The sequence below is a fragment of the Chlorocebus sabaeus genome, chromosome 16, assembly GCF_047675955.1.
Source record: "Chlorocebus sabaeus isolate Y175 chromosome 16, mChlSab1.0.hap1, whole genome shotgun sequence".
NCBI lineage: Eukaryota > Metazoa > Chordata > Mammalia > Primates > Cercopithecidae > Chlorocebus > Chlorocebus sabaeus.
Genome location: NC_132919.1, coordinates 60,169,261 through 60,193,871, shown reverse-complemented (window position 1 = coordinate 60,193,871; position 24,611 = coordinate 60,169,261). Strand labels below are relative to the sequence as shown.

Here is a 24,611-nt window from a genome sequence, read left to right as displayed (position 1 = left end):
TTTTTTGTCCTTTTGATAATAGCCATTCTAACTGTGGTGAGATGTTACGGTGATTTTCGTTTTGCATTTCCTTCATATTTAGTGATGATGAACATTTTTTCTTCTACCTGTCGGCCATTTGTTTGTCGTCTTTTGAGAAATGTCTGTTCAGGTCTTTTGCCCATTTTAAAATTGTTGAGTGAAGAGTTTGAGACTATTTTTTCCAATTCTGAAGGTTGTTTCTTCACTTTGTTTCCTTTGCTGCACAGAAGCTTCTTAGCTTGATGTAATCCCATTTGTCTGTTTTTGCTTTTGTTGTCTGTGCTTTTGAGGTCTTGCCCCAAAATTTTGTCCAGACCATAATGCCCTGTGGCATAAAACTCCTGTTTAAACAATATGAAGAGTAGTTTCTCCTCTTTGAGCTTGTATAATACTCAGGTTGCAAGTCCCCACGTCCAAGTTAATTCTTAACTTGCCCCTTGGTCTTCTCTGTTCATTTTCTACAACCTGCCAGTTCACCCTTTAGTATTTAGAATTCTTTCTGTGGAAAGTACAGAAAACTCATTCAAACTGGTGTGAACAGTAAAAGCATGTGTGATATGACTTTGTGGATTCAAGTGTATTATATGGTATGTAAATGAAGAAAATGATGTTTTTAAAGGGTATTTAATAGTTCGCGTGACTGAGCAGTCTGAAGGCGATAGCCTTGCTGACGCCAAGATCTGGTTTCTTTCTTTCTCCTCTGAGTCTTCTGTATTCTCAGTTTCATCATAAAGCTCACCTCTTGGTTGCAGAATGGTAACAGCCTTTACTCAGTTGCTCTGACTGGAAGCTGAGGGCCATTCTTGACTCTCCTTCACATCCCACATTCAATCTCAGCCCGGTCTTCAAAGTATACCTCAGGTCCAACCAGGGAAAAATGCACAAAAGATGCTCACCAGTCTTTGCTGAAATTAGAGAAAAAGAAGGCAGGGGAAGAATTAAAGATGAATCTTCTAAAGAAGGGGGAAAGAGGCTTGCCTGCTTAGAATTGGGAATACTGGATTTTCGAAAGAGTTCATTGGGAGCACGTGCACAGATGCTGAAAGGCAGAATCAAGGTGCTGTCTGAAGAATGACATTCTTTATAATATGTGATACAGTGCATTTATTTGATTTGTTTTCATACGACTTTTAATGTGTATCCCAGGAGAAGACTGTTTTCATTGTTACAAATCTGAAACCAATAATTTTCTTTTAACATGTAGATATAATATAAGCTCACTTTTTCATTACTTTCCCTACAAAGCTGAAAGCAGTTGACTTGCCTTAGAGATTTTCCTTTCATTGTATTCTGCTGTGACGTTGCCTTTCATTAATCCCTTCTAGCTCAGCAAAATGTAATTAGAACCATCTCACGTGATGGCAACCATTTATGTATTTAAAAAAAGAATTCAAGGAAGCTCAGCTACCAGTCTTCTCTTCTAAGCAAAGTCTAACTATTATATTTAGTAGGTTCTTTCCGGAATTCAGAATTCGTTACATAATGGCTTTTTCTTCATTAATTTTGGATAATAGGGAATTTCTATTCCTGTGTTCCGTTTTACATGACTGTGACCTGAATTTGAAATGACATGGACTTGAGGGTGAAAGGAAAGGAAATTATTTTTTAAAGGAGAAATGGAAAATGACCCTTAGCAGCACATACATATATATACACACATGCACACATACACACACACACACATATATATATATTTCCCCCTCAATGAATATAGCAATCCATGTTAGGTGTAAATAGGGATGAACCCATTTTGCATATAGATTAAGTGACCAAATGTCTCAGTAATTTGGCAGGAAAGCCAAGCCTGCAGCCTGAGGGGCCTCACTTCCACCGTCATTATTGACAATTATGTGCTCAAGCGAGCAGGGAGGGTGCAAAGAACATGTCTCCAGTCCTCAAAGATTATGTGAGTCCTTTGCTCTGAAGTCTGAATTTTCCCTTTGTCTCCACTTTATGCCAACACTGACTTTATTTAGAATTTTATAGAATGGAAGCAAAATCTTTCTTTTATCCTTTCTTTTCTTTCTTTCTTTTCCTTCCTTTCCCTTTCCCTTTACTTCCTTTCTTTTCTTTCGTTCTTTCATTCTTTCTTTCGTTGAAACAGGGTCTCACTCTCACCCAGGCCGGAGTACAGTGGCGTGATCTCAGCTCACTGCAACCTTCACCTCCTGGGTTCAAGTCATCCTCCCCCCTCAGCCACCCAAGTAGCTGGGATTACAGGCATGCAACACCACACCTAGCTAATTTTTGTAATTTTAGTAGAGACAGGGTTTTGCCATGTTGGCCAGGCTGGTCTTGAACTCTTGACCTCAAGTGATCTGCCTGTCTTGGTCTCCCAAAGTGCTAGGATTACAGGCATGAGCAACCACACTTAGAGGCCCAAATCCTCTTTTTTGATGTCATAATGAACTCAACTATGAACACAAGTAATCATAAAAAGTCTATATAAGCAAGGCTCTTACTGCCTCTTCCTATTCCTCTTATTTATAATTTCATAAATTTTGCTTTAGGTTGATAAGTTAAAAATTTGTATTGTAGGTTATGTATAAGATTTACCACTTTAACCATTTTAAATGTACAAGTCAGTGGCATTAAGTACATTCCCAGTGTTAGACAACCATCACTACCATCCATTTCCGGAACTCTTTTTTTTTTTGAGATGGTGTTTGCTCTTGTTACCCACGCTGGAGTGCAATGGTGGGATCACGGCTCACTGCAACCTCTGCCTCCTGGGTTCAAGTGATTTTTCTGCCTCAGCCTCCCAAGTAGTTGGGATTACAGGTGCCCACCACCACGCCTGGCTAATTTTTTGTCTTTTTAGTCCAGATGGGGTTTCACCATGGTGGCCAGGCTGGTCTTGAACTCCTGACCTCAGGTGATCCGCCTACCTTGGCCTCCCAAAGTGCTGGGATTACAGGCATGAGCTACAGCACCTGGCCCCCCAGAACTCATTTTTATCGTTTCAAACAAACTCTGTACCTATTAATCACTAACTCCCTATTCTCCCCCTCGCCCACAACTGATCACTTCTATTCTCCTTTGTGTTTCTATAAATTTGCCTGTCCTAGGTACCTCATATGAGTGGAACCACACAATATTTGCCCTTTTGTGTCTGGCTTATTTCACTTAGCATAACACTCTCAAGGTTCATTGATGATGTAGCATGGGTCAGAGTTTCATTTTTTAAGGTTGAGTCATATTTCATTGTATGTATATACCACATTTTGTTTATTCATCGTTGACGGATATTTGGGTTGTTTCTTATTGTCTGTCATGAATAATGCTACAGTGAACACTGGTGTGCAGATATCTGTTTGGGTCCTTGCTTTTGATTCTTTTGGGTCTATGTCTAGGAGTGGAATTGCTGGGTCATATGGTAATTCTATGTTTAATTTTGGAGAGAACCAACAAACTGATTTCCCAGCAACTGCACCATTTTACATTCCCACCAGCAATGGACAAAGGCTCCAATTTCTCTGCATCCTTGCCGACACTTGTCATTTTACCCATTCTTTTCTTTTTTTGAGATGGAGTCTTGCTCTGTCACCCAGGCTGGAGTGCAGTGGCACGATCTCGGCTCACTGCAACCTCTGCCTCCTGGGTTCAAGTGATTCTCCTCCCTCAACCTCCCAAGTAGCTGGGATTTACAGGCGAGCACCACCACGACCGGCTAATTTTTGTATTTTTAGTAGAGACAGGGTTTCACCATATTGACCAGGTTGGTCTCAAACTCCTGACCTCTAGTGATCTGCCGATCTCGGCCTCCTAAAGTGCGGGGATTACAGGTGTGAGTCACCATGCCCGGCTCCATTCTTTTCCTTTTTAAATAATAGCCATTCTAAAGGGTATGAAGTGGTGATGAATTACTTTTAATTGGAATTTTCCCTCAGCTTGGAACCATGGCTGACGTGTGTGTGATTCATGTTGGTTGCATGCTTGAGGAGGAATTTGCCTTGATTGACTAGGAGCACTGTGCTGCATCTGATTCCTGTATCTGTGGCATCAGTTTGCCATATTCTTTTCGTTTTTCTGTAAACCTCTCTTCATGAATGGAGTATGGAAAAAGCCTCTGGACTTACCATTTGCTCAAGATCACTCTAGGAAACATTGTCCAGCGTTGCAAGCCCCAGCTCATCGATCCATAGGGTGATGACTTTTGACACAGAAACAAGGTACTCTGAGGTCGCTGTGTGTGTCTCATGGGCCAAGACTCATTGTTGCTAAATTATTCAAATTCATGGGGAGAGCAGCATCAGAGGGAGTGCTGTTCCCCTTACAAGAGTGTTTGCCTTCAGCACACCATTTGCTGCTTTTTATTCTCTTTAAGCTCGTGAGCACAATTGAGAACCACTCAATTGAGAACCAATTGAGAAATTGGAGTCTGTGTCCATTGCTGGTGGGAAGGTAAAATGGCGCAGTCGCTGGGAAATCAGTTTATTGGTTCTCTCGAAAATTAAACATAGATTTACCATATGACCCAGCAATTCCACTCCTAGACATAGCCCCAAAAGAATCAAAAGCAAGGACCCAAACAGATATCTGCACACCAGTGCTCACTGTGGCATTATTCATGAATCACAATTCAGAATCAACATGGCAGCGTCAAAATACACCTCAACTTTTCCCAAAATTTTTATGAATTCTTTTTTGTTGTTGTTGTTTTGTGATGGAGTCTTGCTCCATCACCCAGGCTGGACTGGAGTGCAGTGGCATGATCTCAGCTCACTGCAACCTCTGCCTCCCGGATTCAAGCGATTCTCCTGCCTCAGCCTCCCAAGTAGGTGGGATTACAGGCACAAGCAACCAAGCCTTGGTAACTTTTGTATTTTTAGTAGAGATGGGGTTTTGCCATATTGGCCAGGGTGGTCTTGAACTCCTAACCTCAAGTGATCTGCCCACCTCAGCCTCCCAAAGTGCAGGGATTACAGGCGTGACCCACTGCTTCTGGCCATATGAATTCTTGAGCCAAACACAGGTGACTGTTACTTGTTCTGTTTCTGAAATATACTTTTGACAAGTGGTGAAAACTCTGCTTAATTTCCATCTAGTTTACTTCCATAAGCAAGACTAGCAAGGAATATGGATCAGTAGATTGGGTGTTCTCAGTTTTAAAGCCAGGTAATGTCAAGATTTGTTACTTGGCCAAGTCTGTAGTCTTTATTATTTTTTTGTCCCACCATGTCATTTGCTCACTGTGATTTGTGCATTTCCTGTGTCATCCATCATTGCTGGGGAGCATACGCGTATCATGTAGAGGATTAGAGGAAAGTGATTTTGTGCTTAGAAAATAGTTGAATGAAGATTTACTTGGACTGGAAGCTGCAGGATAGCTGCCTGTTTTAAAACCTCTCAGAGGTGACCCAAAGTCTTTAAAGATGAGTTTCCGTCTCTGAGTGAGTTTTTGTTGGATAGCCTGTGCTTGCTGGAGCAAAGACCTGTTTAAGGGCCAAGAGTGGCCCCCACGACAGTCATCGGGTAGAATCTTCCATGACATGTCTCCACTTCCTCCCAGCTGAGTGGCTGCTGTCTTTACATTCCTTCTGCCAAGGTCAGGCAGTTGTTTGTTGAAGGTTTGCTATGTAACAGGTACCACCTTATTACCGCTTTACTCCAATTTCCTTTGCTTCATATACCGTGGTTAGATGAATTCCTTTAGAGTCCCAAATAAAAAAAAAAAGACAAAAAGCAATAGCTTCTGATTTTTAGCCGGGGGAAAGCCTGGGTTGTCCATCTCCAGGTAAACCCAGTGCATCCTTTTGTTTTACTGAGCCAGTCTTTTCCTCTTTTGGCAACACTAGCAAGACTTCTCAAATGTCTTCCTTAGATTATCTTACAAAATATGCATTATCCAATTTAGTTTGGAACTTGAACCCAAAGATCAAGGCCAGCCATCTGTGATTTTTGAAACCTCTGGCTGTTGCTCAGTTTTCTGGGGCAGCCTTTCCCAGGCACATGCTGCGTCCAGCCGGCGTCAGCCAACCTCCAAGCTCCTCTTTCCTGCTCCCCTTAGGGTAAGTGGGGGTGTTGGAGAGGAGAGGGGGGCATCTGGGTTTTTTCTCCTCAGTTACCCAGGATTGGGCACATTCTGTTTCTTCTTCCTTTGGAGATCATCCATTCTGAATTTTGAGTCTTCAAATAGGCTTAGAGGGCTGTTTATCCCTCAGATAACGTGTCTGTGATTGGCTGTCTGGAAACACATGGTGCTTCTGTCTGCCTCTCACAGGGTGAATCCAGTTCTTCAAACGGGAAGCTTTCCTGTAAGGTAGGTGGGGAGGGGGTAGTTAAGGCAGGCTGGGAGGAAATTAATTTGGGATAGGTAAGGCTTGTTGCTGCTCTTGCAAATTATAGTGGCTAATGAGGGCCTGGGTCTTCTTATGATAAAATTTGACATAAGAGATTTTTTTTGAGGTGTACAATAGAAATACTTCCAGCTGTAGATACATAATTGCATTGACGTGTAAATCACAGACAGAAAGAACAGATACAAAAAGCAAACTCTTCTTCCATGGGATTTGATAAGTGTGAGTTTTCTTAACAGTGTTCATCTGAATGTGGAGATTTTTTTTAAAAAAGAGATGAAAAGCCCAAATGTTTGAACGATTAAGTAGGGAATAAGAATGCTTATTTTCCACCCAAAATACTGCATCTGTAATAAACCATGATGAGGAAGTAATGCCCCTGTAACCTTTTTCCTTTGGTAATTTATCTTTCTAATTCCAGTAGATGAAAGATGACTTTGTGCCTGGGGAGAGTGAGCAGGTCAGATTAATTTGTGCCATCACAGCGCAGCTTTATTATCCATCCTTCGAGAGTTTTGCAATCAAGATGCTTTTAGCAGAAACACAGTGGAAAGGCCACTTCTCTCAGGGCTTGTAGGAGCTAAGCACTGCCCTTTGAGTGTCTCCGTGCTGCCTGGGCAGCCAAGAGGGCTGTTTTCTTCACTTCACACTCACCTCCTCCTGCCCCTGACTGTGCAGGGCAGACAGGTGTGGCCAGCGTGCTCCGCAGCCAGCAGGATCCCTCACCCAGGGTACCTCCCCCTATAAAGGGATGCTTGCTTTAAGACATCTCCACTTGTCACCTTTCTGTGGATGGTTCCTGTTTGGATATCTGACTCTGTCTGCTCAATATCAGGCATGCATTTTCTTTTTTAAAAAGTGTATTTTTACAGTGACATGGTATCATGAGTACCTTTAAAATGTGTATTTTTACATTCACATTTTATTATGATTACCTTAAAAGAAAACTCTTTAAAAAGAATTATCCATGATTCTGTTTCCCTAATATAACATATCTTCATCCTCTGGGTTTTATATTTGTGTAAATGTATATGTCTGTGTAGGTATATTTGTGTGTGTGTGTGTGTGTCAATTTGTCATGTACCCATTTTCCTGTCACCCATGTAAAAAATCTTGGCATCAGCTCTATACCCTTTCTGCTCTGGAAATCCTGCCAGTGGATATGACATGAGGAAAGGAGAGGGGGCCATGGTGTCCAGCAACTCTTAGCATGAATCCTGGTTCCATCACACGGTGACTCACCTTGGGAAAGACCATCCTCTGTTTGTTGGTTCATTCATCTCTCCATCTGTCTGTCCTCTCTGCCTCCCTTCCTGTCTCCTGTTCACAAGCATTCACTGTACTGTTGTACAGCATGCTAGATGCGGGGGATCTGGGCAGCATTTTCCCATCCATAAAATATAGATATTGCAGCATATTAAGGAGTATTGTTATGAGGATTCAACTTGCTAATGCATGTGAAGAGACCTAGCACAACAACAGCAACAGCCTGGCGCGTGATAGGATGCCAGTTAATGGTGCTGTGTGGTCAGTCAGCAAGTCTCATCGTTCTTGTGTAATTTCCCTGGCCTCTGTTACTTCCATTTCTTAGCAGCCTGCATGATGATGGGCAATTACTTTCTTTTTTTTTTTTTTTTTTGAGACGGAGTCTCGCTCTGTCGCCCAGGCTGGAGTACAGTGGCGCGATCTCGGCTCACTGCAAGCTCCGCCTCCCGGGTTTACGCCATTCTCCTGCCTCAGTCTCCCGAGTAGCTGGGACTACAGGCACCCGCCACCACGCCCGGCTAGTTTTTTGTATTTTTTAGTAGAGACGGGGTTTCACCATGTTAGCCAGGATGGTCTCGATCTCCTGACCTCGTGATCCGCCCGTCTCGGCCTCCCAAAGTGCTGGGATTACAGGCTTGAGCCACCGCGCCCGGCGGCAATTACTTTCATACCTAGACCGTGCAAGAGGCTTTTAACGGGGCATTATAGGCCTCAATCTATTCTATTAAATTCTTCCTATTACCACCGTTTGCACTTCTAAAGCATTGTTTTTGTCTGTGTTACTCTTGGTGCAGAACCTTTCAGTGACTTCCGAGGCTTTTCTGAATTTCTTACTGGCCACTCGCGGCCCTCCCAGTACTCTGGGCTCCTCTTGAGATTTCAGCTCTGAGCCATCTTGCCACCCTCTTCCACCTACGGAAATGACTCACCCATTTGGTCTTCTGTGTCTACTGCCATATGTGCAGGGAACTGCATTGTCACTGGTGAGAGGAGAAAACAGCATATGAGCCACACATTTGGGAAGCTCTAACCTTCCTTGTGCAGTGTCTTAGTTCATTTTTGCTGCTATAACAGAATACCTGAGACTAGGTGATTTGTAAAGAACAGAAATTTGTGTTCTCACAGTTCTAGAGGCTGGGAAGTCCGAGATCAAGGTGCCAGCATTGAGCAAGGGCCTCTTTACTGCAGGCTCCCAGGGGGAGGAAGACTTTATCTTCACGTGGCAGAAGGCAGAAGGGCATAGAGACAAAAGGGGGCTCTACTCACCCTTTTGTAATGACGTTGATACTACCACTGAGGGCAAAGCCCTTATGACCGAGTTACCCTCCAAGGGTCCCCTCTCCCAAAACTGCCACTGTGGCAACCAAATTTCAACACGGGTTTCAGAGCTGACTTGCAATCAAACCATAGCATGCAGTAAAGACTTATGACTAACCTAGTATTTCTGAGGGTATACTGTTTTTTAACATGTTGTTATTATTCAACAAATGATAAGAGTAGTAGATGATACCTTTTTGGAGCTAGACTTCAAGCCTTCAAGGAGAGACTAACTAGGTCATGTATTTTTTGCATCCTCTATATTATTACCATCAATACAAACCTTTTAGGGGGCCATGTGCAGTGGCTCACACATATAATCCCAGCACTTTGGGATGCCAAGGTGAGCAGATTGCTTGAGCTTAGGAGTTCAAAACCAGCCTGGGCAACATGGTGAAACCCTGTCTCTACAAAAATGTAAAAATGAGCAGGGTGTGGTGGCACTCACCTGTATTCCCAGCTACTTGTGGGTCTGAGGCAGGAGGATTACTTGAACCCAGGAGACTGAGGCTGCAGTAAGCCAAGATCACCCCACTGCATTCCAGCCTGGGTGACAAAGTGAGACCCTGTCTGGAGAAAAAAAAAACAAACCTCTTAGGGGATTACATTCTATAACAATTATTTTGTTGATTCATCCTCAGGACTATTTATCAAAACCATGTTAAGCTCTGAAAATATTTACTGGGTAGTAGATTTTGCTGAATTTGCAGGAACTCTCCCAACTGGTGACAGCATCTGTAGCAAAAAGACAGATACAGGAAGGTGTTTAAGGTGTTTCCTAAGATTGTTTTGTTTTGTTTCATTTCAAAGGTCTGTTTTCTGTAGATTGCATTTGTGTCTGAATGAGTTTATTAAGTTCAGAATTCTGCTGAGGAAGTCCTGCAACCCACATTTAGGGATACTCACATTATTTATAATCAGTTATTCTCTTTATATTTTATTTCACCCACAGAATATAATGTTTATATACATTTGTGTGTGTGTTAGTGTGTTGCTATAGGATGGTGCAAAGTATTTTATTTTATTTTATTTTTTTGAGACGGAGTTTCACTCTTGTTGCCCAGTCTGGAGTGCAGTAGCATGGATCTTGGCTCACTGCAGCCTGCACCTCCCAGGTTCAAGCAATTATCCTGCCTCAACCTCTCGAGTAGCTGGGATTACAGGCGCCCATCACCATGTCCAGCTCATTTTTTTTGTTTTTGTATTTTTTGCGGAGATGGGGTTTTACTGTGTTGGCCAGGCTGCTCTGGAACTCCTGACCTCAAGTGATCCACCTGCCTTGGCCTCCCAAAGTGCTGGAATTACAGGCGTGAACCACCGCACCTGGCTAGGATGGCGCAAACTATTTTAAATTTTGATTACCGGTTTCTACTTTGGGAAACTGTCTTACAATCTCTGATTCTCCTCTCCTTCAACTTCAGAGAGTAAGAGGCACTGTTTGTGGCCCTGTCAGTGCTGGCATTTTAGGACTCTGTTACCCTGTCAGTGCTGGCATTTTAGGACTCTGTTATCTATGAGTCTAATCAATACCAAATGTTGCTGATTCTAGAATGAAATGCCTTCTGATTGCTGTTTATAAGATTCCGTCTGTAGTGAAATTAAATTGACTTCTAACAGCAAGTATCTCTGTTTGGAAAATAAAGCTCGTATGTTAAATCATGTCTATTCTAATTTTAGTTTTCTTTTCTCTCCACCAGTTTGCTGTTTTGTGGTCCACAAGAGGTGCCATGAATTTGTTACTTTTTCTTGTCCGGGTGCGGATAAGGGACCCGACACTGATGTAAGTAGTCTGGAAATCATGAGTTGATGTCAATGTGGATTTCTGAACTTTAATTTTTTTTTAACGCCTGTACAACTGTTTGTTTTGGCACTTACTATTAATGGGAAGACTCAATTCCCATAGAACGTTGGCTTGTACTAATGAGCAGATTTATAGCTCATTCGAGCTCTGGACTACGTCTTAGAGAAATTCTTGGAGGAGAATTTCTTGTTAGCATGTACTGTTCCACTCTGAGCAGCTGCATTGACTAAATCCACCAAATTTATCGTAATAGCTTTCATAAACACAATGCAGTTGTTGACAGATTTTATAATGAACATTTATCACCCTTCAGTTTCTTTCCTTTCCTTTTCCTTTTCCCTGTCCCTGTCCCTGTCCCTGTCCCTGTCCCTGTCCCTCTCCCTGTCCTTTCCTTGGAGTCTCACTCTGTTGCCCAGGCTGGAGTGCAGTGACACAATCTCAGCTCACTGCAACCTCTGCCTTCCAAGTTCAAGTGATTTTCCTGCCTCAGCCTCCTGAGTAGCTGGGACTATAAGGCGTGCACCACCACGCACAGCTAATTTTTGTATTTTTAGTAGACATGGGGTTTCATCATGTTGGCAGGCTGTTCTTGAACTGCTGACCTCAAGTGATCTGCCCATCCTGGCCTCCCAAAGTGCTGGGATTACAGGTGTGAGCCACTGGGCCTGGCCACCCTTCAGTTTACTTCTAAGCTGAAATAAACCAATAGGAGCATCATTGCTTTGGGCCAATGTAACAAACTACTCTTGGTTTACTCCGGGGGATTCTTGCTGCCTTTTAAGTGTATATTATCAATGCTGCGGCTGATTGAAATAATTTAGCGTCTGTTTCACCGAACAGTGATCTCTGAAGTTGCCCATGTGTGAACACATAATTTCCTCTCTTTGTGGACAATTCTGATGGTCTCTCTTGCATCTCTTGTGTACTTAAAAATGGATCCACAGACCAGGCACGGTGGCTCACGCCTGTAATCCTAGCACTTTGGAAGGCTGAGGTGGGCGGATCACCTGAGGTTAGGAGTTCCAGACCAGCCTGACCAACATGGAGAAACCCCGTCTCTACTAAAAATACAAAATTCGCCGGCCATGGTGGCGCATCCTGTAATCCCAGCTCCTCAGGAGGCCGAGGCAGGAGAATTGCTTGAACCCGCGAGGCAGAGGTTGCGGTGAGCCAAGATAATTGTGCCATTGCTCTCTAACCTGGGCAACAAGAGCAAAACTCGGTCTCAAAAAAAAAAAAGAAAAAAAAGAAAAAGAAAAAAAGGATCCACAAAGGAGTCATGGAAAATACCAATGCCCAAAATATGTTGGATGGAGAGAAACTTCAGCCGTTATATGAAAAGTAATATTTTAACTGAATTAAAAAAATTGTCAGGCAGGCTTAGAAGACTGGACATTTCTGTTCTGAATTGCTTTTGCTTGATCAGTTCAGTCACTCAAGTTGTGTGCTTGAAGCGATTCCCATCTTTAATGCCTGTTCCCATCAGGAAACTTTGATTTGAAAGCGGCTTTCTCAGTGCAGGCAAGACTCAATTCTTCCCTCTGCGAAAGATGACATTTTTGCAGCGTGCTCTGAGGGATTCCAATTTACGTTATTGTAACACAAATAAGAGGAAAGTTGCTGTTTGGTGTTCAGTGCACAGGAACATGCACGATGGGGTTAGGGTGCTCGTGGAGGCAAGATAGAGTGCCTGTTGTGGGTTCTGAGCCACCACGGGTTCCACAAAGGCTCCCAGGACATGGGAGCCAGAGGAATCTCAGGGGTCATCTTGTTTTATAACTTCATGGACAAGGAAGTCCAAGTCCATGAATGTTGAGTGACTTGGCTGCATACAAACAAAACTAGTTAGTGTCATGCCCCCGCCCTGCCCCCCGGCCCCCGCCACTTTCCATCCTTCTCTTCTGGAACATTGTGCCACTTTCCATCCTTCTCTTCTGGAACATTGTGACACTTTCCATCCTTCTCTTCTGGAACATTGTGGAATATTGTCTTCCTTTAGGGCATTTTAGAGGTAGAAATAGCTGGAACATAAAGTACTAACTTTTCCAAAATGCCAAGTCCCATTGACCTTGTTTGGAGTTGTCTAAAACCTCATGTCACAGCCTTCACTTCCTTGCTCATCATTCCCATCTTCATCTTGCTGTTTTTTTTTTTCTTCCTCTCTTCTCTCTCCTCCCATTTCTGCCCCATCAAGAATGGGGAGGGAGGACAGGCAATCAAGAACGGGGAGGGAGGACGGGCAGTCAAGAACGGGGAGGGAGGACGGGCAGTCAAGAATGGGGAGGGAGGATGGGCAGGCTTCAGGATGCGAGTAGTTTGTCCCTCTTCTCTTCCCTTCCCCCCCCCCTACTTTTTCATTCTTTCGCTTAAATATTCTTTATTGAGAACCCATAATGGGCCAAAGTCTGTGCTGGGTCCTGGGGTATAACACTAAGCACGGAGATGTGCTCCTTGCCCTCCTGGATGTTCTGCAGGGGGAAGGCAGACATTAAAATATCACTCATTAAAATAGGATACAGGTACACTGAGCAGGTTTCTCTAAGGGACCTATTGCATTTAAACTGAGCTTGATGCATGGGTAGGAGATAGGCAGACGAAAGGAAGGGTGTGTGTGTGTGCACACGTGCATGCTGAGCTGTATGGGGCCCTGGAAAAGGATGTTTGAGACAAAGGGAAGAGCAAGTGAGAACGCCAAGATGTGGGAAGGAGTTTAATCAATAACAGAAAGCTGGGAGTTGGGTGTCTGGCAAGGATTTTGGGCACACTCTTAGGAGCACTGGGGGCTCAGGAAAGGTTTTAACCTAAAAATGATGTGGTCCGATTTGCATCTTAAAAAGGTTACTCTGGTTGCCTTCTAAGAAATGGATTGGGCAGGAAGTGTGCTTGGTGTACTGGTGGAGATGGGGAAATAGCAAAGGCTGGAGAATACGGTGTAGAGGTACCTCTCCTCTGGGCAATGTCATAGGGGCTTGGTGTAGACGGACGCACTGGGGATAGACAGAGTCAACTCATTCAAGATATGTTTAGGAGCCAGATCTGCAGTTCTTGGTCATTGTTGGATCGGGGAGATGGAGATGTTGAAAATGACTCCCTGGTTTCTGGCATGAACATGTGAATGGATGGAGGTACATGAAAGCCATGGGGACTCTGGAGGGAGAGCATGTATTTGGGAGCGTGAGATGGGGGCAGGACAGGGGTTTCACTTTGGTCATAGTCTGTTCCTGTTGCCAACACAAAATACTGTAGACTGGGTAATTTGTAATTAATAGGAAATGTTTTTTCACAGTTCTGGAGGCTGGGAAGTCCAACATCAAGGTGCCAGCAGATTCTGACTGCCAGTGTCAGACATCTCACACTGAACATGTCTCCTAATGGTCCGTATCCCCGAAAATTCGTATGCTGAAACTTAACTGCAGTGTGATTGTATGAAGAGGTGGGTCCTTTAGGAGGTAATTCAGCCATGAGATGGGGCCTTCCTGAATGGGACCAGCTCCCTTGTAAGAGAGGTACAAGGGAGCTGTTACTGCCATTTCCCCTTTTAACCCTTCTGTTATGTGAGTACACAGCAAAAAGGTACCATCCAGGAAGCAGAGCCCAGCTCGCGCCAGATACAGAATCTGCTGGCACCATGATCTTGGAAGAGAAAGGAGAGAATCTGATTTTTGGTCTTTGGAGCGAGAGACCTATGACTAGGGCTTTCTGCAGCCAAGGCCTGAGAAGTGTTGACTTGGCTGTGTGCAGGATGATTTTCCTTACTCTGCAAATCTGCAAGCAAATCTTATGAAGGTACAAGATGATCAAACTGTCCTGCACCAGGGAGATAGTTGGAAAGTCATGAAGGCATTGGGAGGTAGAACTGAGCTGAGATGCTAGAATGTTCTTATTTTATCCTTTTCTGAATACCATTTTTCTGCAAATCCCAGGAGGATTGAGCCAGAAGGGGTGTTAAGGATTTATCTGGGTTGACCTTATTTTATCGATGAGGAGACAGCTAAGGCAAAAATGATCTGAGGTACTGTCATATGTTATCTCTTGAGTATCCAGTGGGCTTGTGGTGGATTCTTTCAAGGCAATTGGTCATGAAGAGAAACGAGGCGTTGGTAGCTTGACTGGGTTGTGCAGCCAGTGGAGCACATTGACAGCTATTCCTTGGGGCATTTGTTGAAAATTCTGGTCAGGTGTTTAGAAAACTAGCAGGCTTATTTTACCATCTTGAGAATTATCTTATTCTCCAGTCCTTTTCAGTGTGTTAGAAATCGATCCAATAAAAAATGCCTGCTAGCAGGCTCAAGGAGAAAGACCAGTGAAAATAATGGGAGGTTTCAGAATTTAAGAGGAAAAAAAAAAACTGCCCGAAGCATTTTTCCCCTGAAAAATTTAAAAATTTTAAATTGGGATTTTTTTTTTTTTTCATACCATGGAGAATTGTTAAGATGTCCTGTTCATATACTGCTTAATAGTACCTTAACTGAGCTTGGCAGACTCTTAACACATTCACAGATGGGGAAAAAGAAGGTACAATCCTTGTGAAATCCTCAAATGTTGTACCTGCTCTGCCATCTTCAAGATGAAAGGATGGGAAAAAGTACTGAGACATAAAACAGCAGTACCCAGATTACAGTAGCCAGATGGGAAGACATTACAAAGTTCTTTTGAACAGAGATTCTCTTCAAGACTCAAGGAGCAGTTGTAGTTGAGAGTATGCATTAGTGCAGGGAATCCTGGCAGAGGAAAGGCCCCTGAGTTCAGCAGAAGGCCCCTCCCTGGAGATCCTCAGGCCAATTTCTCAAGGGTCCTCTGCCCCTTCTGGATGAGATGGCATTCTGTACCAGCAAGTCTAGAGCAAAAAGCCAAGCAATTCCTAGACTTTAAGTCTGCCCCTATACACACTGAGTAGAGAAGAAATGAAAGCAGAAGACTTAAAGGAACCTAACGTTATTGGTGAGCTCATTCCCTGGCACTGCCTGAGTTTGCAGCCAGGGCTCAGGCTTGGACGCTGCAGTACGTGGCTCATGGGATGAGCAACTCTCTTCTTACCTGGTGTTGGGAAGGCACTTTGAGTTGGTGCAGGATTTATGTTTCCAGGTGTGTGGCCCCAGAATGCAGCTTGCGGCTCTGCCCAGTACCCCATTCCGGCATCCGAGGTTTCATCAGACAACATAAAATAAGATAAAAGTGCTCTGTGTTTAGAAATGGCTTTTCCCCCTTCTCCACCAAGTTAAGACACAGACTCGGACAAGGGCAGGTAGAAGGAGAGTAGGACTTGCTTTTTGGGGCAGTGGGAGTAGTGAGCGTGGCTCTGCTCTGCTGGAGGGCAGCAAGTACCCATGCTTCTTTGGCTGCCATTGATCACCTGCCTCCGTGGACTTCTCTTCCCTGCTCTGGCCATGATGGGGTGGGGCAGATTCAGGAAGGGCTAGTGGTGTGGGGTCTGCAGGGCTGGCTCTTTCCAGACTTCTTCCTTTTGCTTCTTAAAACCTTCGCTCACCAGCGTCTTCTTGATCAGTGCAGAGTTCCTCCCTGTTCTTAGAAGAGTTTCCATTCACTTTCGATTATGTCTGTTCATGAAGCCCACCCTGCTACGAAGAGGAAGAACGAGGTCTGGGGGCTTCCCCTTAGGCATCTGTGCATGGATGTGTGGATATGTATTTGTGTGTTTGTGTTTATTAGCACATTCAGCCCTTTTTAAAATTCTTTTTTTTTTTTCCTTGAGACGGTGTCTCGCTCTGTTTCCCAGGCTGGAGTGTAGTGGCACTATCTCAGCTCACTGCAACCTCCACCTTCCAAATTCAAGCGATTCTCTTGTCTCGGTCTCCTGAGTAGCTGGGACTACAGGCATGCGCCACCACACCTGGCTAATTTTTTTATTTTTAGTAGAGACGGGGTTTCGCCATTTTGTTCAGGCTGGTCTCGAACTCTTGACCTTAGGTGATCCGCTCACCTAGGCCTTCCAAAGTGCTGGGATTACAGGCATGAGCCACTGTGCCTGGCCCTTTTTAAAATTATTTGTTTTCTCTGTGTGTCTTAAGTGAGAATCACTTTGAGAGAATCATACCAAGCTCAATCCTGTTCTTAGGGCCACAGTGACAACTCCCCCTGCCCCCCAGCTTCCTTTTTTTTTTTTTTTTTTGAGACAGTCTCACTGTGTCGCCCAGGCTGGAGTGCAGTGGTGTCATCATGGCTCACTGCAAGCTCCGCCTCCCAGGTTCATGCCCTTTTTTTTTTTTTTTTTTTTTTTTTTTTGAGATGGAGTCTGGCTCTCTTGCCCAGGCTGGAGTGCAGTGGCCGGATCTCAGCTCACTGCAAGCTCCGCCTCCCGGGTTTATGCCATTCTCCTGCCTCAGCCTCCCAAGTAGCTGGGACTACAGGCACCCGCCACCTCGCCTGGCTATTTTTTTGTATTTTTTAGTAGAAACAGGGTTTCACCGTGTTAGCCAGGATGGTCTCGATCTCCTGACCTCGTGATCTGCCCGTCTCGGCCTCCCAAAGTGCTGGGATTACAGGCTTGAGCCACCGCACCGGGCCTGGTTCATGCCGTTCTCCTGCCTCAGCCTCCCGAGCAGCAGGGACTACAAGCACATTCCACTACGCCTGGCTAATGTTTTTTTTTTATTTTTAGTAGAGACAGGGTTTCTCCGTGTTAGCCAGGATGGTCTCGATCTCCGGACCTCGTGATCCACCCACCTTGGCCTCCCAAAGTGCTGGGATTACACGTGTGAGCCACCACACCTGGCGTGCCCCCCAGCTTTCTAGTCAAAAGTTGTAGGAAGAGAAGCTGTTCTTATGTGTCATCCATAAAATAACACACATGCTAAGCAACTGTTTACACATAATCTTTAGAGTGTTTACTCTGTGCGTTGGCTATGTGGACATCTGAGAAAGTAAGGGGTGGTAGGGGGAGGGAGTGGGAGAGGGATTCGTTAAAAGGCTTCAAGCGTCTGGAGGTAGTAAGCTTTCCTCGCATTTTTGTTGAGCCATTATGTTTTTATTTGCCCCGTACATTTTTGCCAGTGACCCTGGCTTCTCTGGGGAGAAACTGTTCACACAGTATTTTGCATGTTGTATGTTTGAACCGTCCCGTTGAACAGAATTCAGGTGACTTCCCAGGTTATTGCTGTACCTCACCTGGCAGACAGCCAACATGTTTACCAGTGATGTCACAGGTTCACGGAAGCGTGCCAGAATGTTTGGAAGGGGACCAAATGAATAAATTAATTAACTTGTTAAAAGATAGGGAGGCTTGCTTCAGACCTGGGTACACCTTCAAGTCAGTGAAGATCGTAAAACTGATCTATTTGAAGAAGCTGAAAGCACTGACTATAAACACTGAATGCTAAAAACGGAACCTATTGCACAAATTGCTACAAACCAAAAGTGATATCCCCTGTGAGACTGGACTCCATGGAGGACTATGTGTCTAGAAAGCAAAATTGCTTTCTTTTCTTTCTTTACTACAACCTTGAGAATTCTCTCTTTCTCCAGTCCTTTTCAGTGTCTTAGAAAACCAATCAAATAATAAGGGCCGCTGAAATATTGAAAATTCGACATTTCAAAGACTCATTTATAATAAAATTTAAAGCATTTAAAATAAACCTAGAAAAAAATTTAATAGTGAATCTTCTGTTTTTTCGAAGTGAACTTTTAAACATCTAATTTAGAAAAAGATGATTTTGTGAGCAAATCCAGTTCCGCCCCCAAAACATTTTTATGTTCCTGAACTGACACAGTAAAGTTAGATTTGTATGAGGTACAGGAGCTAAAAAGGTGCATTTAAAATTCCTCAGAGTATATAGTGCAGAGAGTCCTGGAGTGGGAATTGGGAGTCCTGCCGGGCCGTATTACTGAAGCCTTTTCTAGACCTTTGTTTTCTTACGTATAAATATGGAGGTTGAATTTAATGATCTTTAAAGTTGCCTTCAGCCCCAAGTTTAATTATAGTCCCTCTGTTATTAAACATGGATTGACAGCCCTGTACTATGAAGGTTACCAAGGTAAAGATAGTTCCTGCCCTCCCAATGCAGCGATTATCCTTTAATTGCAAGGATAAACCAATCAGGCAAAGAGTTATGCTATAAGATTGCACAGGGTAGGCCAGGAATGGTGGCTCACGCCTGGAATCCCAGCACTTTGGGAGGCTGAGGCAGGTGGATCACCTGAGGTCAGGAGCTCAAGACCAGCCAGGCTGACCAACATGGTGAAACCCCATCTCTACTAAAAATACAAAATTAGCCGGGCATGGTGGCACACACCTGTAATCCCAGCTACTTGGGAGACTGAGGCAGGAGAATTACCTTAACCAGGGAGGCAGAGGTTGCAGTGAGCCAAGATTGCACCATTGCACTCCAGCCTGGGCAACAAGAGTGAAACTCTGTCTCAAAAAAGAAAAAAAAAAAAAAAAAAGATTGCACAGGGTAGGTGCCGTAAGTGGGGAAGAAATAGAAATAAAATGCTGCTGAGTTTAGCAGCCAGAAAGCCAGCCTGCATCTAATGGAAGAATGCAGGAAGAGCGTCATGAAGATGGTGACATTTCAAGATGTATTTCAATTCTTTTCATCATTTTCCTTTAAAAATAAGTCAATCAGTGTTTTCCTATTGCTCATGTTGGCCGATGGGAGTTACATTTCTTGCCTAATGCTGTCATCCAGCAGTGCCTACACTCAGGTGACATATTTGCCAGTGGACCTGTCATAATAGTGCAAGAAGGGAAGCCTGCAATGTTCTGCATGTCCTGTCGGGACCCCCCTCCCGTGAGCCTCGGGGGAAGCCCGAGTCCATTTCTGAAAGCACCCTCGGCACTTGCCCGCAGGTACCCTTCCTCGCTTGCTGTGATGCCACAGGAAACTTTAAAAAGAAGTTATTTCGGGGAAACAAACCCAACAAAAAAACTCCAGTGCTAATTCTGCTCTTCAGTGGGTGGATTATTTTATGTACCAGATTCACAGTAACAGAAGTATTTCCTACAAGGGAAGGGACTCCTGCTGCACTTGGACCAAATTAATTTAGCCAGGAGTTAAAAATAGCCCCCGAGACGTGTATCCTCATCCGTGGTTCTGATGAGCAAAAGGAGACAGTGGGGGAGGGGGTGGCATGACCATTCTCTTGACTCACCAAGTTCTGGCCACAGGGAAGAGAGAGGGGAGGGAATTTGCCCCGTGGTCTGCACCTGATTAGTGTGGAAGAAATGCGTGATGTAATTACGAAGTAAATGCTCCCATTTTCAACCAATCTTTGGAAGGCATGTTTTCAAGGGAGTCACCCTGGGGGCTTTTCAGCTTAGTCCCTAGATTGTAGTTCCTACCTCCCATCTTTGGAACTCCACTTTCGAATGGCCTAGGTGGCCAGTAGTACATCCTTTTCAAAATCTTCACCCTTGCCAAGTTGTCAGCCTCTGAAAGGGCGGTGAGATTGTTTGGGGAGGCAGACAAAAGGCCAGTGGAACCTAGTCAGAATAAGGGAGCCCTCTGAGGTGGGTAGAATTGTTTTTGGTCAAAAAAAGGGGGTGAGATGATACATTAGAGTGATTTTGTTGTGAAACTTATAAAATATCTCTGACATCAAGTCTGGGAAGAGACCTTTGTGTATTAATGATAGACAGTGTGTTTGCATCATTGTATAACGTCTCTGGGGCACTTTTAGTTAATATGCTTATTTATTTATTTGTTTATTTCGAATTTTAGAGATGAGACTTGCTATGTTGCCCAAGCTGGACTTGAACTCCTGGACTCAAGTGATCCTCCTGCCTCAGCCTCCTGAGTAGCTGGGTAGACAGGCGTGTGCAGCTTCACCCGGTGCATGTTTGCTTTTAAAAAAATTATTTACTCGGAGGCCAGGTGCGGTGGCTCACACATGTAATCCCAGCACTTTGGGAGGTCAAGGCAGGTGGATCCCCTGAGGTCAGGAGTTTGAGACCAGCCTGGCCAACATCATGAAACTAAAAGTACTCTACTAAAAAGTACAAATTTTTACTCTACTAAAAGTACAAAATTTAGCTGGGCGTGGTGGTGTGTGCCTGTACTCCCAGTTACTTGGGAGGCTGAGGCAGGATAATTGCTCAAACCCGGGAGGTGGAGGTTGCAGTAAGCTGAGATCATGCCACTGCATTCCAGTCTGGGCGACAGAGTGAGACTCTGTCTTTTAAAAAAAAAAAAAAAAAAAAAAATTATTTACTCGGGATCTGGCCTAGGCAACATAGTGAGACCTTATTTCTTAAATTTAAAGGAAAAAATGGTCATATTACTTAATGATCATGTTTACACAGTGAATTCTTTGTGAGAGGGTCCTGTGTGTTTTCTCTTTGAAAATGGCTGATGCTGGGAGTGTGGGGGAACACACCTGATGGGCTTTTCTGTTTTTCCCAGTAGCTGTTTCAAAGTGTTGTCTTCACTATTTGGAATTTAGTTGCAAAAGTAATGGGCGAGGCAATAGCTTTTTACTGGTTGGAATCCACAGTTGGTATGATGGATTCCTTGTTTATTTGTCCTGACCAATCCGAGTGACTCAGTAATACTAGACATTTCACGATGTACAAACAGCCAAATTACCTGTCCCTGAGAACTGTTGTTGGAAATGGTGTCTGGAGAGCCTGCTGTAGGAGTGCAAATTCTCAGAAGCCCAGAGTTGGAAGATCCACGGCACAAGATGTGACATCTTTGTGATACTCTCTCACCACATATTTTAGCGTCTCTTATGTGTCTGGTGTTTTTCTTGCATTTATTCATTGTATGTCATCATGAAATGTTTCTTGAGCATTTATTGTGTGTGAGGTATTATGGGAGGCAAAGGTTAAAAAACACGGTTCTTGTCTTCAAACAACTTATCCTTAGTGGGAAGTCATGTATATGAATAAATATTACTATTCAAATAGTCACTTCAGTGGATAACATACATAAACGCACTAGGTATGCATCATTGTTCCCGTTGTACAGATGTGCAAATTGAGTCTTGGGGTAGTTAAGTGATTCTCCCAAATGCAGTAGTAAGTGGAGCACTAAGCTTTGAACTGGATCTCTCAACTTCCAAACCTGTTCTTTTTCCACAGTACCACATGACTGAACAGCAACGCTAACTTAGGGGCAGTTTTCTGTCAGTGAAGGCTCCATTTTTGTGGGTGGAGTTTGGGGTCATTGTGACTATGAGAAATCTTAAAATGGTAAAAGAAATTTGGAATCATACAATCCTGAGACATTAAGAGTAAAAACACTCACAAGACAGATCAGCAACGTGAACTAGTAAAGACGGGAGCATTTGGAGCTGATGGGACCAGGGGGAGCTGGCAGCGGCTTGGAGACTTGGTTTCGGTCCTTCTGAAGAGGGTGCAGAGTGGGACTTTTCAGGACATTGGGTTTCTGGAAAGATCCATTTCAAGTGTCTACACCCTACGCTGAAAGCCAGCCCAGAGAGCTTTTTGGCTTATGCTGGGGCTTATTCCTGGATTCTAATGAGTCACGTTTTTTAGAAGCTGAACTTATAAACTTCTAAGCTGAATCCCATTCAGTTAACTGGTACCTTCACCTTGACTTTGTTTTCTGTTTTTGCTGCTTAATAAATTTCCAACAGGAGATTTAGGAAGGGTCTGTGGACAGAGAAGTAGATTTCCCAAGATCTAAGAAAAGAAGGAAGGTTTACTGTGGGTAGTCTAGCTGTCATTATAACTGTGTTATTTTATTTATTTACAAAGGGATCATGGGCCAAAACCAATCATAACAATCAAATGAACCCACTTATTAGGAATTCTGTTTCAGCCTCTGATGGTGGCTAAGAGAGAAACAGCAAGTGGGAAGGGCCCCCCACCCCTCCACAGTCGCTTCTATTATGTTGTACTGGAAGCTGGGATCCAGCACCCTCAAACGTAGAGGCTTGTACTAGCAAGTGTGAGATGGACAGTGGGAAGGTCTATTCTAATTATTTTGTTAGTAATTCCGCCTGTTCTATTTATTCGTATAATCCAGCACATTCCAAAACATTTGTTTTGAGAATGATAAACCAAGGAGAAAAGTCAGGTTCTCAGAAGAATGTCATGGCCGTGATGATAACATTGCTGTTGGGCATTGCTGTGGTCCTGACTGGGTGAAGGTTTCCCAATGACCGTCTGTGTGTGGGAAGAGTGCTCTGCTCCTCATGTTGGGGATGTCATGCCGCCCACGTACGCCACTGTCCTTAGCCTTCCAGCTCTCTTGCCTGTTCTTCGTGCATCTCTTCCTCCCTGCAAGCCAATGCTTACTCCTGTCACCCTGTTCGATTGTGGTGTAACACCCCGACTGTCCTCTGCACACAGGATCCCAAGCCAGAAGCCTTGGGATTCTCTTGGTTGTCTCCTTTTTTTTTTTTGTCTCGCACACCTAATAGGTTTCCAAGTGCTGTGAGTTCCGCTTTCAACTCTCTTTCCTCTCCATCTTCATAGCCACCGTCTTTGTGAAGGCCTGTTGTGTGCTGTGAGTTGGTCTTACTGACTCTGGACTCTTTCTCCTCTATGAACTGTCTTGCATATTGTCACCCCATAGTACTCCAGTTGTTTTTTGTTTTTTTGTTTTTTTTAAATGTGATTATGCACTCTCTTGCTTAACATTTTCCAAGGTTGGTACAGAGTCACTCACAGCGGCCTCACTGACTGTTAGCCATGGCTGCTGGCTAGGGAGTCCTAGGGTCTGCCCCACATTAGCTTGGGAGGGTAGTGCAGGTTTTTTACAAGGGAGTGGCAGTTTTCCAAGAAGGAACACCTGAGGGTACAGACACTTAACAAACTTCCCCGGCACTGTGTTTTCCAGTGTTTCATTGGCCAAAGCCCAGAGTCACTGTGAAGGTTATGAATCAGGGTTCTCCAGAGAAAAAGACCGTGTGTGTGTGTGTGTGTGTGTGTGTGTGTGTGTGTGTAAAGAGATTTAATATAAAGTATTAACTTAATGCAATTATGAAGGCTGGCAAGTCCCAAGATTTTCAGGGTGAGTTGGCTGGAGAGCCAATGAGATAGTACCAGTCTGATTCTGAAGGTCTGGGAGCCAGGTGAGCTAATGATGTAAGTTCCAGTCCAAGTTCAAAGGCAGGCAAGCTTAAGACATCAGCTCTTAAGTAAGAGCTGATGTTTTAGGTTGAGTCCAAGAGCAAGAAAAAGCTGGTGACCAAATCTCAAGGCCTTCAGGCAGGAAGAATTCTCTCTTACTTGGAGGAGAGGCAGGCTTTTTGTTCCATTCAGCCCTTCAATAGATTGGATGAGACCCACCTGCACTAGGGAGGACAGTGTGCTTTGCTCAACCTCCCAATCTAAATGTTAATAACATACAAAAACACCATTGTGTCAACACCCAGAATAATGTGTGACCAAATGTCTGGGCACCCAGGCCCTGGGGAGGTTGGGTGCATATAAAATTAACTACCACAGAAGGGTGTGGAACCTGGGGGTATGAGTCACTGGGGTCGTTAGTGTAACCATTTGCCATAGGCAGACTTGTTTGGGTTATACTATAATTCTTCCCTCTAAATCTTCTTCATCTCTGTATCCCCAATGCCTGGTATGATCTCTGACTTTTAGTAAGTGATCATTAATGTTTGTTGAAAGAGCGAATGAATGGGGGAAAAAAACGAGGTATTTGATCTCAAAAGAAAATGAAAATTATTTCCTAGGTTTGAGTCAAGCTTGTCCAGTGCACCTTATTTTGCTGTGGTTGTGGTTCTGTTTTGTTTTATTTGAGGCTTTTAGCAACCTGAAGCCATGGTTTTTAGTTTCTGTCTCTAGTGATAATAGAAAAGAGGGATGAGGAAGGGACTTTACTGGCCCAACAAGAAACAGAAACTAAGAACCCATGACTGCATTCTCTCCCTTGGACACTCCTAGGAGTGGAATATCTGTGAAATGCTTCCTGGGATTCTTTCAGAATCAGTACCAGCCACTTCCTGATTGTAAGTTTCCATCT

The 24,611-nt window shown here is 43.9% G+C and overlaps 1 protein-coding gene across 3 annotated transcripts in view; it reads left to right on the top strand.

The window, feature by feature from the left end:
- Positions 1–24,611, top strand: part of PRKCA (protein kinase C alpha) — a 511,284-nt gene that overhangs the window by 187,837 nt on the left and 298,836 nt on the right. For all 3 annotated transcript variants that reach the window (XM_008012039.3, XM_073005116.1, XM_008012040.3), the window contains one exon: positions 10,601–10,683. In XM_008012039.3, coding sequence (XP_008010230.1) covers positions 10,601–10,683 — 83 coding nt within the window. The remainder of the gene's footprint in view (positions 1–10,600; positions 10,684–24,611) is intronic.